Source organism: Trichomycterus rosablanca, chromosome 3, assembly GCF_030014385.1.
Source record: "Trichomycterus rosablanca isolate fTriRos1 chromosome 3, fTriRos1.hap1, whole genome shotgun sequence".
Classification (NCBI taxonomy): domain Eukaryota; kingdom Metazoa; phylum Chordata; class Actinopteri; order Siluriformes; family Trichomycteridae; genus Trichomycterus; species Trichomycterus rosablanca.
Window position 1 is genome coordinate 565,917 of NC_085990.1, and position 13,021 is coordinate 578,937.

The window sequence follows — 13,021 nt, forward strand, 5'->3', positions numbered from 1 at the left end:
ATTTGATGACTGGAAAGGCCAGTGAGGAACATTCAGCTCATTGTCATGTTCATAAAACCAGTTTGAGACCATTTTTGCTTTGGGACATAGTGAATTATTCACTGATATATAAATTTTCTGCTTATCATAACTGATAATCTGATTTACTATAGACTCTCTGTCAGCTCAAATCAGTCTGGCTGGTCTACACTGACCTTTCTGGTGACAGGCATACAGGATGTTTTTTTGTTTACTGCACCATTCTGAGTAAATTCTAGATACTGTTGGTTGTGAAAATTGCCCGTCTGGCACCAGTGTATATGTGTTCCTAATAAAAAGCCTGGTAAGTGTATACTGAATTACAATAAAAGAGAAGTAATTGAATACTTGTTTCCCGTTACTCTGTGTACCGTATATGAAGTCTTACTAGGTAATAATAAGCAGCAACACCACTACATGCCACACGCACTTAAAGCTAAACCATCATCATCAATACCTGCTGAATGAGAAGGTTGCACAGCGCCTGTAGCAGCACTACGATGCGAGCAGGCGTGCGGTAGGACGCGCAGTGGGTCCAAACCAAGAAGACGAGATGAAAGAGCGGTGGGATTGATGCAGAGTGGGTGGAGAACGCCCCCTTCTCTAAATGACACAGGAGAGGCTGAAGCTGCTGCAGGTGAAGATCCACGTCCCTCGCTTCCTGTAGGGCTTCGGATCCAAAACGACAAAAAAAAAAACTTTGTCAGTAATGCAGAATGTCCTTTAGGTGTAAAACATTGTAATTATGCTCAGTGAGGCTTTTATAAAAGAAAATGATTCTACGCATATACAAATAGGTGAAAAAATTAGTTACCATAATGGACATTCTCTGTCAGAGCTTTGAAAGATGGATAATAGCTGCTATCTGCCACCTCCAGGATTCTTACCAGTTTCTCAACAGAGGGACTGTGCAGCTAAAACAAAACACGTACAGTTACATAAATACGCCCGTTAATGCTGAACATGAGTAACGATCTTAGAATACTCATAACTAGACAAACCTGCTCATTAATGAACTGGATGTTATTTCTTCGTGACCTCCAGAAGTCCAGTTCAGCGTTCGGTCCCGGGTTCAGCCCCTTCAAGATGAGCTCGGCAGAATCTTCTTTTAGGACTTTTTGTATCAGATGGGCCCAGTTAATGACCATGGATTCTACAACGTGCATCACTGTCCTCCAGTCATGGCAGCCCTGACTGAGTTGTGAAATGAAAGTGAGACGTTAATACTTGCCTTTATTTAGAAAAAAAAAACATACAGAACATAGTGTATTCAATTCAATTTATTGTCATTCACAGTGTGAACGCACAATGTAAATGAAAAAGAGCGTGTGGTTTCACCTCAACACAGATACAAATATCATAAAATAATATAAGATAATAATGCAGCGTTTGCACACACAGTTAATATTTAATATTTAAAGCTACAATGTAAATTTACTTAAGAGTGCAAAGATTTTTATTTTTTAGAGTGTAAATAATTTTTTGTGATTACTACTACTGTCTTTTCTCTACTGCTGCAACTCTATTGGAGAGATGCCATTCGAAATTTCATTGTACCTGAGTATAGTGACAATAAAGATTCTATTCTATTCTAATATGCAATGTGATGTGCAAATAGCAAATAATAAATGGAATTAGATACAGATAAATAATAAACAGAACGTAGTCTATAATAGTGCAAGACGTATTAATGTGAGGATCATGGGGAGAGAGTGGGGTAATCCCAGTGGAGTCTTTGGAATGTGTTGAGTGTTCAGGGTAACCAGTGGTGAGTAGCACGGTTTAGGTGTATAACAGCTTGGTGAAAGAAGCTGTTCCTAAGCCTGGTTGTCTCCTATAGCGTCTCCCAGAGGGCAAAAGGGAAAACAGTCCGTAGTTGGGATGTGTGGCAGGCACTGTTTATTATAAATGTCATTTATGGCAGGAAGCAGTGTACCGATAATATGTTGGACTGCCTTGACAATTCTCTGTAAGGCATTCTGGTCCGCCGATGTGCAATTACTGTGCCATACTGAGATGCAGCCAGTCAGGATGCTTTCAGTGGTACAGTGACAGAAGTTAGCAAGTATTTTTGGTGATAGTTGGACCTCTATTGGACAGTTGTTCTTATATTTAGAGTGTTTAGAAGACGCTTTAACACAGAGCGATTGAGCGTTACAGGCCCTGTGAAACACCACTATAATAAATCAAAGAAGAAAATGCAAGCTACACCAATGCAGCTGCATCAGCAGGCACAAATTCCCACAGACACACATTAAAATATTGCGGAAAAACACTTCCTAAAAAGACTGAAGGAAGTTACCCCACTGACTCTATAATAATGCTGCATATTAATTGTTTTGAAAAGGCATTTCAGATAAGCTCATGGTCAGGTGACCACATACTTTTGGCCATATAGTTTATATTTATGTAAATAAAATCTTACAGCCTCTGTACGGACGTTTCTGGACAGACGGCGGTTCTCTCAGTCAAAGCTGGAACAGGAAGAACAGTCTTTCCACAGACTTGTCCTTTCACCACAGAGACCTTGGTTGATAAATTCTCAACATGTTGCGTTACGTCCTGGGATATGACGCTCGGCCACATATGATGATTCTTCTTGTTTGACAGCAGTGGCAGGCAGACCTTAAAAACATTGATGCATGAGCTATAGATCGTCCTGTGTGATACCACGAAGATAAATATGACAATAATTGCTAAGCGCAGAAGTTTGCTTCCCTTTTGTCATTAGAAATGTACAGGGTTAAACAAAAGAAAGTAAACTCCTTCACATCTATTATTTCTTACACTGCTCAGGGGTCCTTGGTTTTCTGCTCCCTTCACACCCCTTCATATGTTGTGTTCTCAATGGCAACCCGTCAATCCAGGTTTATAGGTAGTCATGGCAACACAATAGCATAGTGTGTAGAATCGTCGATTCCCTGATTGCCAGGCAGCCAAGGTCCTTTCTGTGTGGAGTTTGCATGTTCTCCCTGTGTTTGTATGGGTTTCCTCCCACAAGCACAAAGATGTGCAGTCAGGGTAATTGGATATACTAGAAAATACCCTGTGAGTGTGTGTGTGTGTGTTTGCCCTAAACTGGCGACCAGTTTGGGGGTTTTTCTGCCTCTTGCCCAATGAATCAGACCCATCATGTCCCTGACCAGAATGAAGCAGTGGTAAAATAGAGAATAAATAAATGAATGAATGAATGAATGAACTAATCTTGTGTAAGAAAATAAAAACAAGTCTAAGATTTCTTAATTTCCTTGAACATTTATTTAACTGCTACAAGTACAAGGAAAGCTGATGGAACACATGGGTAAACACGCCTCTGTCCCAACTTTTTTTGAAGTGTGTTGCATGCATCAAATTTTAAATTGGCTCATATAGTATTTACAAATTACAAATAAAGTTGATCAGTGAAACGTTAGAAATGTTTATCAGTTAAATAAATATTCAATAGAATGATCACATCTTTTACTAAACATCCCAACTCTTCTTGAAATGGGGTTCGTTTGTTCTCAGTACAGGGAAATGCGTGCAAAATCTTTCTTTTATAGACTAAAGCTGCAGTAACCAACATCAGTTATATTTCACAGCTAGAATTGTGCATTAGAAGTAAGTTACCTTGTCCACACTGTTTGACAGCTGATGAAGTAGGGATGGTGACAGCACCCCAAAAAGCAGAACGTGATGGCAGTTCTCATCAAGGATTGGAACATTTGAATTCTTAAGAACGTATAACCTCTTGCAGCTAGATAGAGAAGAGACCTGGTGCACACACAAAATAAACCAAAAAGCTATATGAAACATATCCCTGTTCATATTTTTCTTTGGGCTGGGTCCTGTTACCTCTGGCGTTAAGCTGATGTTAAGCCGGTGCTGCTTTGCTTTCACATGACCTGGACAGCTCATACTCATAACTAATAGATTCTGCTCTCTATCAAAACATCCTAAAGGATTCTGTACGCTATCAGTTTGTGACCCAAAGCTCAAGCGCAGTTAGGTTGATCCAGTGCACACGAGCAAGTCCACCACTGAATGGCTCAAAATAAACAAAACAAAACAAAGGTTTTACAGCATCCGAGTCAAAGTGCTGACTTGACTCCCATTAAGATGCAGACGCAAGACCGTAAACCGGCAGTTTAGTCCCAAAAGACCTCCGACGTAGCCGAAAAAAGATAGGCTTTTTTCACGGGGGTAATATAGGTTTTGAATACATCTATTTCTTTAATGAATGTAATATCCCAGCTTGTTTGGAAGCCGGGGTCAGAACGCAGGGTCAGCTATTGTACGGCGCCCCTGGAGCAGACGGGGTTAAGGGCCTTGTTTAAAATAGCAAAGGCTGGATTTGAACCAACAATAAAGCTCTACCCATTAAAAGCTGACTTTTGTGTTTACTCAGGTTCAATTTACATTCACGTTTTCGGCATTTAGCAGATACTTTTATCCAAAGTGACTTACAGTATGCACTCTAAGCAACTGAGGGTTAAAGGGCCTTGCTCAAGGGCCCAACAGTGGCAACCTGGAAGTGGTGGGGTTTGAACCAGCAACCTTCTGCTTTGTATGGTGTATGTACGTATTTGTTTTGATTATTTGTCTTATGTAAAGCGTCTTTGAGTATCTTGAAAAGCGCTATATAAATAAAATGTATTATTATTATTATTACTAGACCAGTACTTTAACCACTAGGCTACAACCGTCCTAGGGGACGAATAGCTGCTCTAAATCAAACCTAGGAGTGAGTGAGTGAGTGCTGGAATGCTGTCCTTGTACCCACTGCAACCCTGACCAAGATTAATCCAATAGTAAAAATGAAAGTAACTACCAGGGTTTTACACACTGAAGGTCTGTATGAACTTTTACTCTCAGTTCAGGATCAAACAAACCAGGGTGAGATTTAATCCCACCAACTGTCTCGGCTTTAGGATATAAAAAAGCTTCCTATATTTCTTATATATACTGTACAGTGGGAACTAGTGCTGGGTGGTATGACGGTACATCTTTGGTTCCTCATACTGAATGGATTTTTCATATACCGCCATATTGTAACAGAGTTAATACAACAGCTGTAGCTTCATACTGTTCGCCGCTAAAAGCAATATCGAGCGCCGTGCAGATTCGATACAGCTCACGAGCTAGCCAGGTAGCGTAAGCATGACAGTGTTAACAGATGAGAGAGGTTTCCTCAATATGGTGAAAAAAATAAACAAAAACAGATGGAGGATGAAGAGAGGAAGACCAAATACGCACCGGAAGAACCTGCCAAAGAAATGAGACAAACACTATATACTGCACGGTTTATAGTCTCTATAAACACGATATACTGCACGGTCTGTCGAGCCACGGCTTTTACAAACAACGACATTACGAACGCAGTAACGATCCACATATCTGAGGACACGATTCCTCTATAGACAGTCCAGAAAGAAGCTTTCAGAGCGATAATTAAAACTCTGGATTCCAGGTTTGTCTTACCAACATTATAAGTGAACTGGAATCAAAGATATTTAAAGTCGTCCACTTTTCTTCAACAGACCTGTGGTCAAGTCGTACAGTGGAGTTTGCAAACGTGGTTTTATTAGTTAAAGGGAGAGCTAAGAGTAATTGTATAATACTTAAATATTAAATAAACAATAACAATTGTATTTATTTCACCTGTTTCTCGAGTCCTGATTCCATCACATATTGTGTCATATGTACTTATGACGGTAAACCATCAGAATCTTAAAAAATACCGTGATACAAATATTTGGTCATACCGCCCAGCCCTATGGGAACCGATTCTATCACCACAGGCCGAACTCACCTCCCACGAAGCACCGAGGACCGTGGACGAGGCTGAAGTGAAGAACAGCGGATTAACCCGCGTTTCAAAGTAGTCAGAAAGGAGCCGCTGGTTCTCCTCAGCTGTAACGAACTTGTTCCAACATTCGGGTTTGATTTTCAACATTTGACAAACCTTCTCCCCGATGAAGCGCACTCTTAGGTCCTCAGAAAACAAGGGGGCAACTTCTTCCTGCTCCTCAAACATGTTGCTCTGAGGAAATACTGGATAAAACACACAAATTACGAACATTCTGTTGTACTTAAGTTTATAAACTAATTACCTGAGGAAATACTGGATTCACTTAGTAAAAAAAACACTTTAAAAACACACAAATTACGAACATTCACTTTACACAAGTTTATAAACTAATTTACCTCAGGAAATACTGGATTCACTTGGTACAAAACACTAGAAACACATAAATGACAAACATTCACTTTTACTTAAGTGCATATATTAATTTACCTGAGGAAATACTGGATACACTTAGTAAAAAAAACACTTTAAAAACACACAAATGACAAATATTCACTTTTACACAAGTTTATAAACTATTTACCTCAGGAAATACTGGATTCACTTGGTACAAAAAAACACTTTAAAAACACAAATTACGAACATTCACTTTTACACAAGTTTATAAACTAATTTACCTCAGGAAATACTGGATTCACTTGGTACAAAACACTAGAAACACATAAATGACAAACATTCACTTTTACACAAGTTTATAAACTAATTTACCTCAGGAAATACTGGATTCACTTGGTACAAAACACTAGAAACACATAAATGACAAACATTCACTTTTACTTAAGTGCATATATTAATTTACCTCAGGAAATACTGGATTCACTTAGTACAAAACACACGAACTACGGAAATTCACTTTACACAAATTTATAAACTAATTTACCTCAGGAAATACTGGATTCACTTAGTACATAATACTTTAAAAACACACAAATTAAGAGCGTTCGATTTTACACAAGTTTATAAACTATTTACCTCAGGATAACGGAACACCACAATCCTCGCGCGACTGGGTTAACGCGCGCGCCGCGGTGGGCGGGAAAGCATTCCGTTGCCTTGGCAGCCGACACTGTGTACACATTACCTCAGATTTAGCCCCCCGGGCTGTGTCCTAATAAACACACTATTCCCTAAAAAGTGCACTACCTACGAATTGTATTAGGGCCCTTCTGTGTGAAGTTTGCATGTTCTCCGTGTGTTGGCGTGGCTTTCCCGTGGTTGATCCGGTTTCCACCCACGGGAAAGCCGTTCTGCTCAAATAATGACGCCTATAAGGAACTTTGATGTTGTGTAGGGGAAATGGAGCAGGGACGTTTCCAAAACATTTGGGACGTTTCGCAAAGTGCAATAAAAACAAGAATCTGTGATTTATTAACTATAATAAACCTTTTGTTCGACTAACAATCGTACAAACAAAAGATTTCCAATGTTTTTGCTGATCAGTTTAGTTGCATTTCATTAATATAAACAAGGGTCACAGTGTAACGGGTAACAGCAAGTAGGACCTGGGTTTGATTCCCCCAGGTTCTAGAGCTGTGTGAAGTTTGCATGTTCTCCCTATGTCTGCATGGCTTTCTCGTGGTTGATCCGGTTTCCTCCAACATTATCATAATCTATTTGATTCTGTATTTTAGAACAGAATATGGAACTTTAATGTTGTGTAGGGGAAAGGGAGCAGGGACGTTTCCAAAACATTTGGGACGTTTCGCAAAGTGCAATAAAAACAGGGAATCTGTGATTTATTAACTATAATAAACCTTTTGTTTGACTAACAAAAGTACTAATAAACACACTATTCCCTAAAAAGTGCTTTACTACCTACGACTTTATCAGGTTCTACATGTGTGAAGTTTGCATGTTCTCCCTGTGTTAGAGTGGCTTTCCCATGGTTGATCCGGTTTCCTCCAACATTATCATAATCTATTTGATTCTGTATTTTAGAACAGAATATGGAACTTTGATGTTGTGTAGGGGAAAGGGAGCGAGACGTTTCCAGAACATTTCGAGCGTTTCGTAAAGTGCAATAAAAACAAGGAATCTGTGATTTATTACTGATTTTACTGATCAGTTTAGTTGCATTTCATTAATATAAACAAGGGTCACAGTGTAACGGGTAACAGCAAGTAGGACCTGGGTTTGTTTCCCCCAAGTTCTATCTGTGTGAAGTTTGCATGTTCTCCCTATGTCTGCATGGCTTTCTCGTGGTTGATCCGATTTCCTCCAACATTATCATAATCTATTTGATTCTGTATTTCAGAACAGAATAAGGAACTTTGATGTCGTGTAGGGGAAAGGGAGCAGGGACGTTTCCAGAACATTTGGGACGTTTCACAAAGTGCAATAAAAACAAGAATATGTGATTTATTAACTATAATAAACCTTTTGTTTGACTAACAAAAGTACTAATAAACACACTATTCCCTAAAAAGTGCTTTACTACCTACGACTTTATCAGGTTCTACATGTGTAATAAATCCGACCCACTGTGACCCTGACCAGGATGAAGCGGTGGTAAAACAGACAATGAATGAATAAATTACAAATATAAACTACAATTTGAGTTTGATGCCTGCAAACAATTTAAAGAAGTTGGGACATGGGCACGTTTACATCTGTTTTATCTTGACCTTTCCTATTAACAACACATTTTTAAGTGTTTTGGAAGTGAGAAGTTGTTGCCGTTTATACCCATTCGTGCTTGATACGAGACTTTCAGCTGCTCAGAGGTCCATGTGGATTCCAATACATGCCTTTGTGTCAATGGTACCTTCAAACTTATGCAAGTCACCCATGCTGTGGGCACTGATGCCCCTATACCATGACATGACAGGTGTTAACTTTTACACCTTTTGCTAACAGTCTGGATGGTAAAGTGTATTGGTATCACACTTTCAACAATTACAATGGGGGAAATAAGTATCACTGTTCTTTTTACAAACATAAGAAGCATTAGCATTGCCAATAAGTTCTATTTTTGTTTGGTCAGACCCTAGTAAATTGTCTATTGTACAGATTTTAGACAGGAGTTTTGTATAGGGTGTAGAAAAAGAAATATTTCTGATGTACTTTATTGCAATACTTCACTGTGTAACTGTTGTTCCTGATGATTTCAGGTCATCCAAGTGCCTGTCCTTTAAATTAATCACTTATGCTTATATGCTATTGCATTGTACTGTATTGTGTATGTGTAATTTAAAGTGAATATATGCAGCTAACATATTTACATTTATGGCATTTTGCATACGCTTTTATCCAAAGCGACTTACAGATATTACTGAATACAATTTGAGCAACTGAGAGTTAAGGGCCTTGCTCAACGGCCCAATAGTGGCAACTTGGTGATGGCGGGGCTTGAACCGGCAACCTTATGATTACTAGTCCAGTACCTTAACCACTGAGCAACCGCTGCCCTATAAAAATATGGTATGCTCCCTTTAGATAGGGGGTGAGAACCTACCCAAAGCGTGGGAGTTCAAATATCTCTTGGTTTTGTCCTTGAGTAATGGGAAGAGGAATTGTGAGATTGACTGTAGGTTAGGTGCAGCATTGCAATGCGGTCACTGAACCAAACCATAGAGGTAAAGAGGTAGATGAGCCATAAAGCAAAGCTCCTAATTTACCAGTCAATCTACATCCCTACCAACACCTCTGGTCAAGATCTTTGGTAATGACTGAAAAACAAGATGAGTCTTCTTCGGTGGGTTGCTGGGCATACTCTCCATGATTGGGTGAGGAGCTCGGAGCAGAGCCGGTGCTCCTTCATGTGAAGATGAGCCAGCTGAGATTAGATTAGATTCAACTTTATTGTCATTGTGCAGAGTAAACAAGTTCAAAGCCGACGAAATGCAGTAGCATCTAACCAGAAGTGCAAGATAGAGATTATTTACATATATTACAGTTAAGGTGCACAAATGAGGAGACGTATAAGAATATTAAACAGATAATGTTGATATTAAACAGATAATGTTGATTTTTTACAGCGTATAGACTAATATGTATTTACAGAGTAATGAAGGTGACTAAAGTGGCTACATGAATGGGTAATGAGTGAGAATAAATGAAGTGAAGTATATAAGTATAGCAGATATATACAGTATATACATTATTGTTGTGCTGGTGTAAACAGTGCAATAGTGCCATGTGCAAATTTGCAAAATACTGATGATACATACATGTGAGATGATACATTTGTAAAAGAGTTCAGTGTGGTGGGCGGTGGCTCGGTGGGTAGCACTGTCGCCTCACAGCAAGAAGGTCCTGGGTTTGATGCCCAGGTGGGGCGGTCCGGGCCCTTTCTGTGTAGAGTTTGCATGTTTTCCCCGTGTCTGCGTGGGTTTCCTCCGGGTGCTCCGGTTTCCTCCCACAGTCCAAAAACATGCCACCAGGCTAATTGGAAACACTGAATTGTCCTATATGTACCTGGCCGCTAGATGCAAAAACCATACATTGTAGTGCCGGTCCCAAGCCCGGATAAATAGGGAGGGTTGTGTCAGGAAGGGCATCCGGCGTAAAAACTGTGCCAAATCAATAATGCGGATCACGATCTGTTGAGAGCCGACCCCGCAAGTGAACGGGACAAAGGCAGAGGAAGAAGACAGAGTTCAGTGTGGTACAAAGTGCAGTGATATTTTTAAAGTGAGGTGGTTCGGACATCTAGTAAGGATGCCTCCTGGGCACCTCCTGTTGTAGGGACACCAGGCACAGCCAACTGGGAAGATAATGATTGTATATAAAATACTCAAATGATTATCCAATTTTTAAAGAATCTGTTTGCAACTCTACATTTAGAGTAGCATGTAGTGTGTGTGTGTGTGTGTGTGTGTGTGTGCTTTAAAGTTATAACCTTACCAACATTTACTGTCTGTGGGGAGTTGTGCCCTGTCCTGGGTGCTCTGTTTCCTCCAGCTGTATTTACAAGCTTGAAACAGAAATTTCTCCCTATTTTTATCATGTAATGTAGGAAAACCAAAAGCTTCCTAGTTATAATCATTTTAAATCACATAATTACATAAATTGTACATCGAAATTTAGAGTTTATTGAGAGAAAGTTTAAATGTTTGGGTTTTGAACTCTCCTGCTGGCTCTGCTCTGGTGCGGCTGTGAGTGAGTGACCCGATGTTGCCCTCTAGGGGCCTAATTGACAATTAAATTAAATTAAAACAATTAAAACTGGGTTGCCAGATACACGAATATCAAATGCAAAATGTGTAAATTTTAAACATTTTATAAAACATGGTGTGGAACTGGGCATGTTATCAGTGTATGTCCGTGTGTATTTTCCCCACTCTCAAAAAATGAAACAGGTTGACTGCTTATTCTCAGTATGATAATTTGGGCTTGCTGTGCCCTATCACTTGGACTAACCGTGACTCAAATTCTGAAAAAGCTTTCATGATAGTAGGTATGTTTTTATTGATCCAGAACCAGTTTCAGTTCTTATTTTACATTCTTGGGAATCTTCTGAGCTAGAGTGGAATTCATAATCCCCCCCCCCATACCATCACACCACCACTGATCCCCCAAGTATTTTTTGCCTAGTTTCAATTATACTGCGACTCAATGAACAGTAAAACTGAGTTTACGGTAAGTACTGTGCAGCTTTTTACATGTATATTTTAATTTCTTCTGTGATCTCATTCTCCTGATTAAATTGCATGCACGGTTTTTGCGTGTTCTCCACTCCTGAGTAAATAAGCCACTGTGTCCTTTATTTGAAGTTAATTTCTGCTTGACATGAAATAATACAAAATTCAAGATAAGTAAGATTTATATTCTACAAGACTGGTTACAATCCCTGTGTTGGCTTAAGGATAAACAATACTAGCCATTGTGTTTAACAGAGACAACAAACCTAAATAATCTTTTTTTAGCTTGGGAAATTTACTACAAATTTTGTGATGACAGGTTGTTTAATAATGCAACTAATATTTGGGGTTTAAAATTCAAAAAAGCTGACTAGTTTAGTGTAGGGGACCACAGAGGGGTTAATTAGATAAATGAGCTTTATAACTCAATTTGGTAAACTGGTCGCTTAAGTGTGGGGATTTCGCGTTTTTCCTTGTTTGTTCTCTTGCTTTTTTTTGTTATATTTGTTATAAAATGTTATATTATGTATAGAAATAATAGAATTTAAAGTTCAGGAAGTGGTGAAATGTTCCTGATACAAATCCTGTCATTAGTGTTTCCAGAAGTGTCCTGCAGAGGGCAGCATTTCCTCCCTACTACAGTGTTACACCGAACAGGAATAGAACAGAAAGAGCATCGAACAAAGAACATTTTAATTACTGATCAAAACCTTTCACATTTAGTTAAAAATGAGGTTTTATTAGTGATTTATTGTCCAGGTTGACTTGTGAATTGCATTAGGACAAGTTTTATGAGCAGAATTGATTTTACTGATAAAAAGTAAAAACACACTTCATGTTTACTGTGTCGGGATTGTTTGATGGACTTTAATTATTTTGTACTGAAAATAAAATTACAATTTATTTATTGACAATTTATAGATATAGATACTTTATTTAGGTACAGGTATTACATCTGACCAGTTAACAAACTTGTATATAAAACATATTTGTTGAAGGAAATGTGTTGTATATAGCTGAAGTGACTAAAGCATCTTGGATCTTGTTGGACATGTAATTATTTTGGAGTTTTGTGTAATTTGTTGGAGTTTTGTGTAATTATTTTGAAGTTTTGTGTAATTTGTTGGAGTTTTGTGTAATTATTTTGAAGTTTTGTGTAATTTTTTGGAGTTTTGTGTAATTATTTTGGAGTTTTTGTAAAACATGACACAACAACATGCATTTACTGGTTCACTAGCTTTTTAAAGGTGTATGGGGACCACTACAGTGACTTCTGCACCGATGCAGAGCAGATCAGTGTAATTCAGCTACAGTGGAGTTATACATGCTGATGGATGCACCTCCCGGCGAGGAAACCACCATTCATCTCCTCTCCTACTCATCTACTTATTTTAAGAGTTCCTCTCTGAGCGTATGACAGATTTAAGTGCTTCCTCTTAGATCGGCTAATGAATACCTCGTACCATAGTGCCAAGGAACAAGTTCCAACATCTTCCCTTTTTACTGTAGCAGACAGGCACCGTTTTCTATTTTTATATCACATTTTCACAGCACAAATACCTTACACAACACA

General features: G+C 38.8%; 1 protein-coding gene across 1 annotated transcript in view; it reads right to left on the reverse strand.

Moving 5' to 3' along the window:
* si:dkey-233k19.3 (dynein axonemal heavy chain 11) overlaps nucleotides 1-6,240 on the reverse strand; it is a 120,140-nt gene extending 113,900 nt beyond the window's left edge. The window contains exons 1-7 of the mRNA XM_062992363.1: nucleotides 6,205-6,240; nucleotides 5,810-6,051; nucleotides 3,628-3,771; nucleotides 2,444-2,643; nucleotides 1,020-1,212; nucleotides 833-932; nucleotides 476-687 (exon numbers count right to left, since the gene is read on the reverse strand). Of these exons, the coding sequence (XP_062848433.1) occupies nucleotides 476-687; nucleotides 833-932; nucleotides 1,020-1,212; nucleotides 2,444-2,643; nucleotides 3,628-3,771; nucleotides 5,810-6,034 (1,074 nt within the window). The 5' untranslated portion in view covers nucleotides 6,035-6,051; nucleotides 6,205-6,240. The remainder of the gene's footprint in view (nucleotides 1-475; nucleotides 688-832; nucleotides 933-1,019; nucleotides 1,213-2,443; nucleotides 2,644-3,627; nucleotides 3,772-5,809; nucleotides 6,052-6,204) is intronic.
* Nucleotides 6,241-13,021: the final 6,781 nt, after the last annotated feature.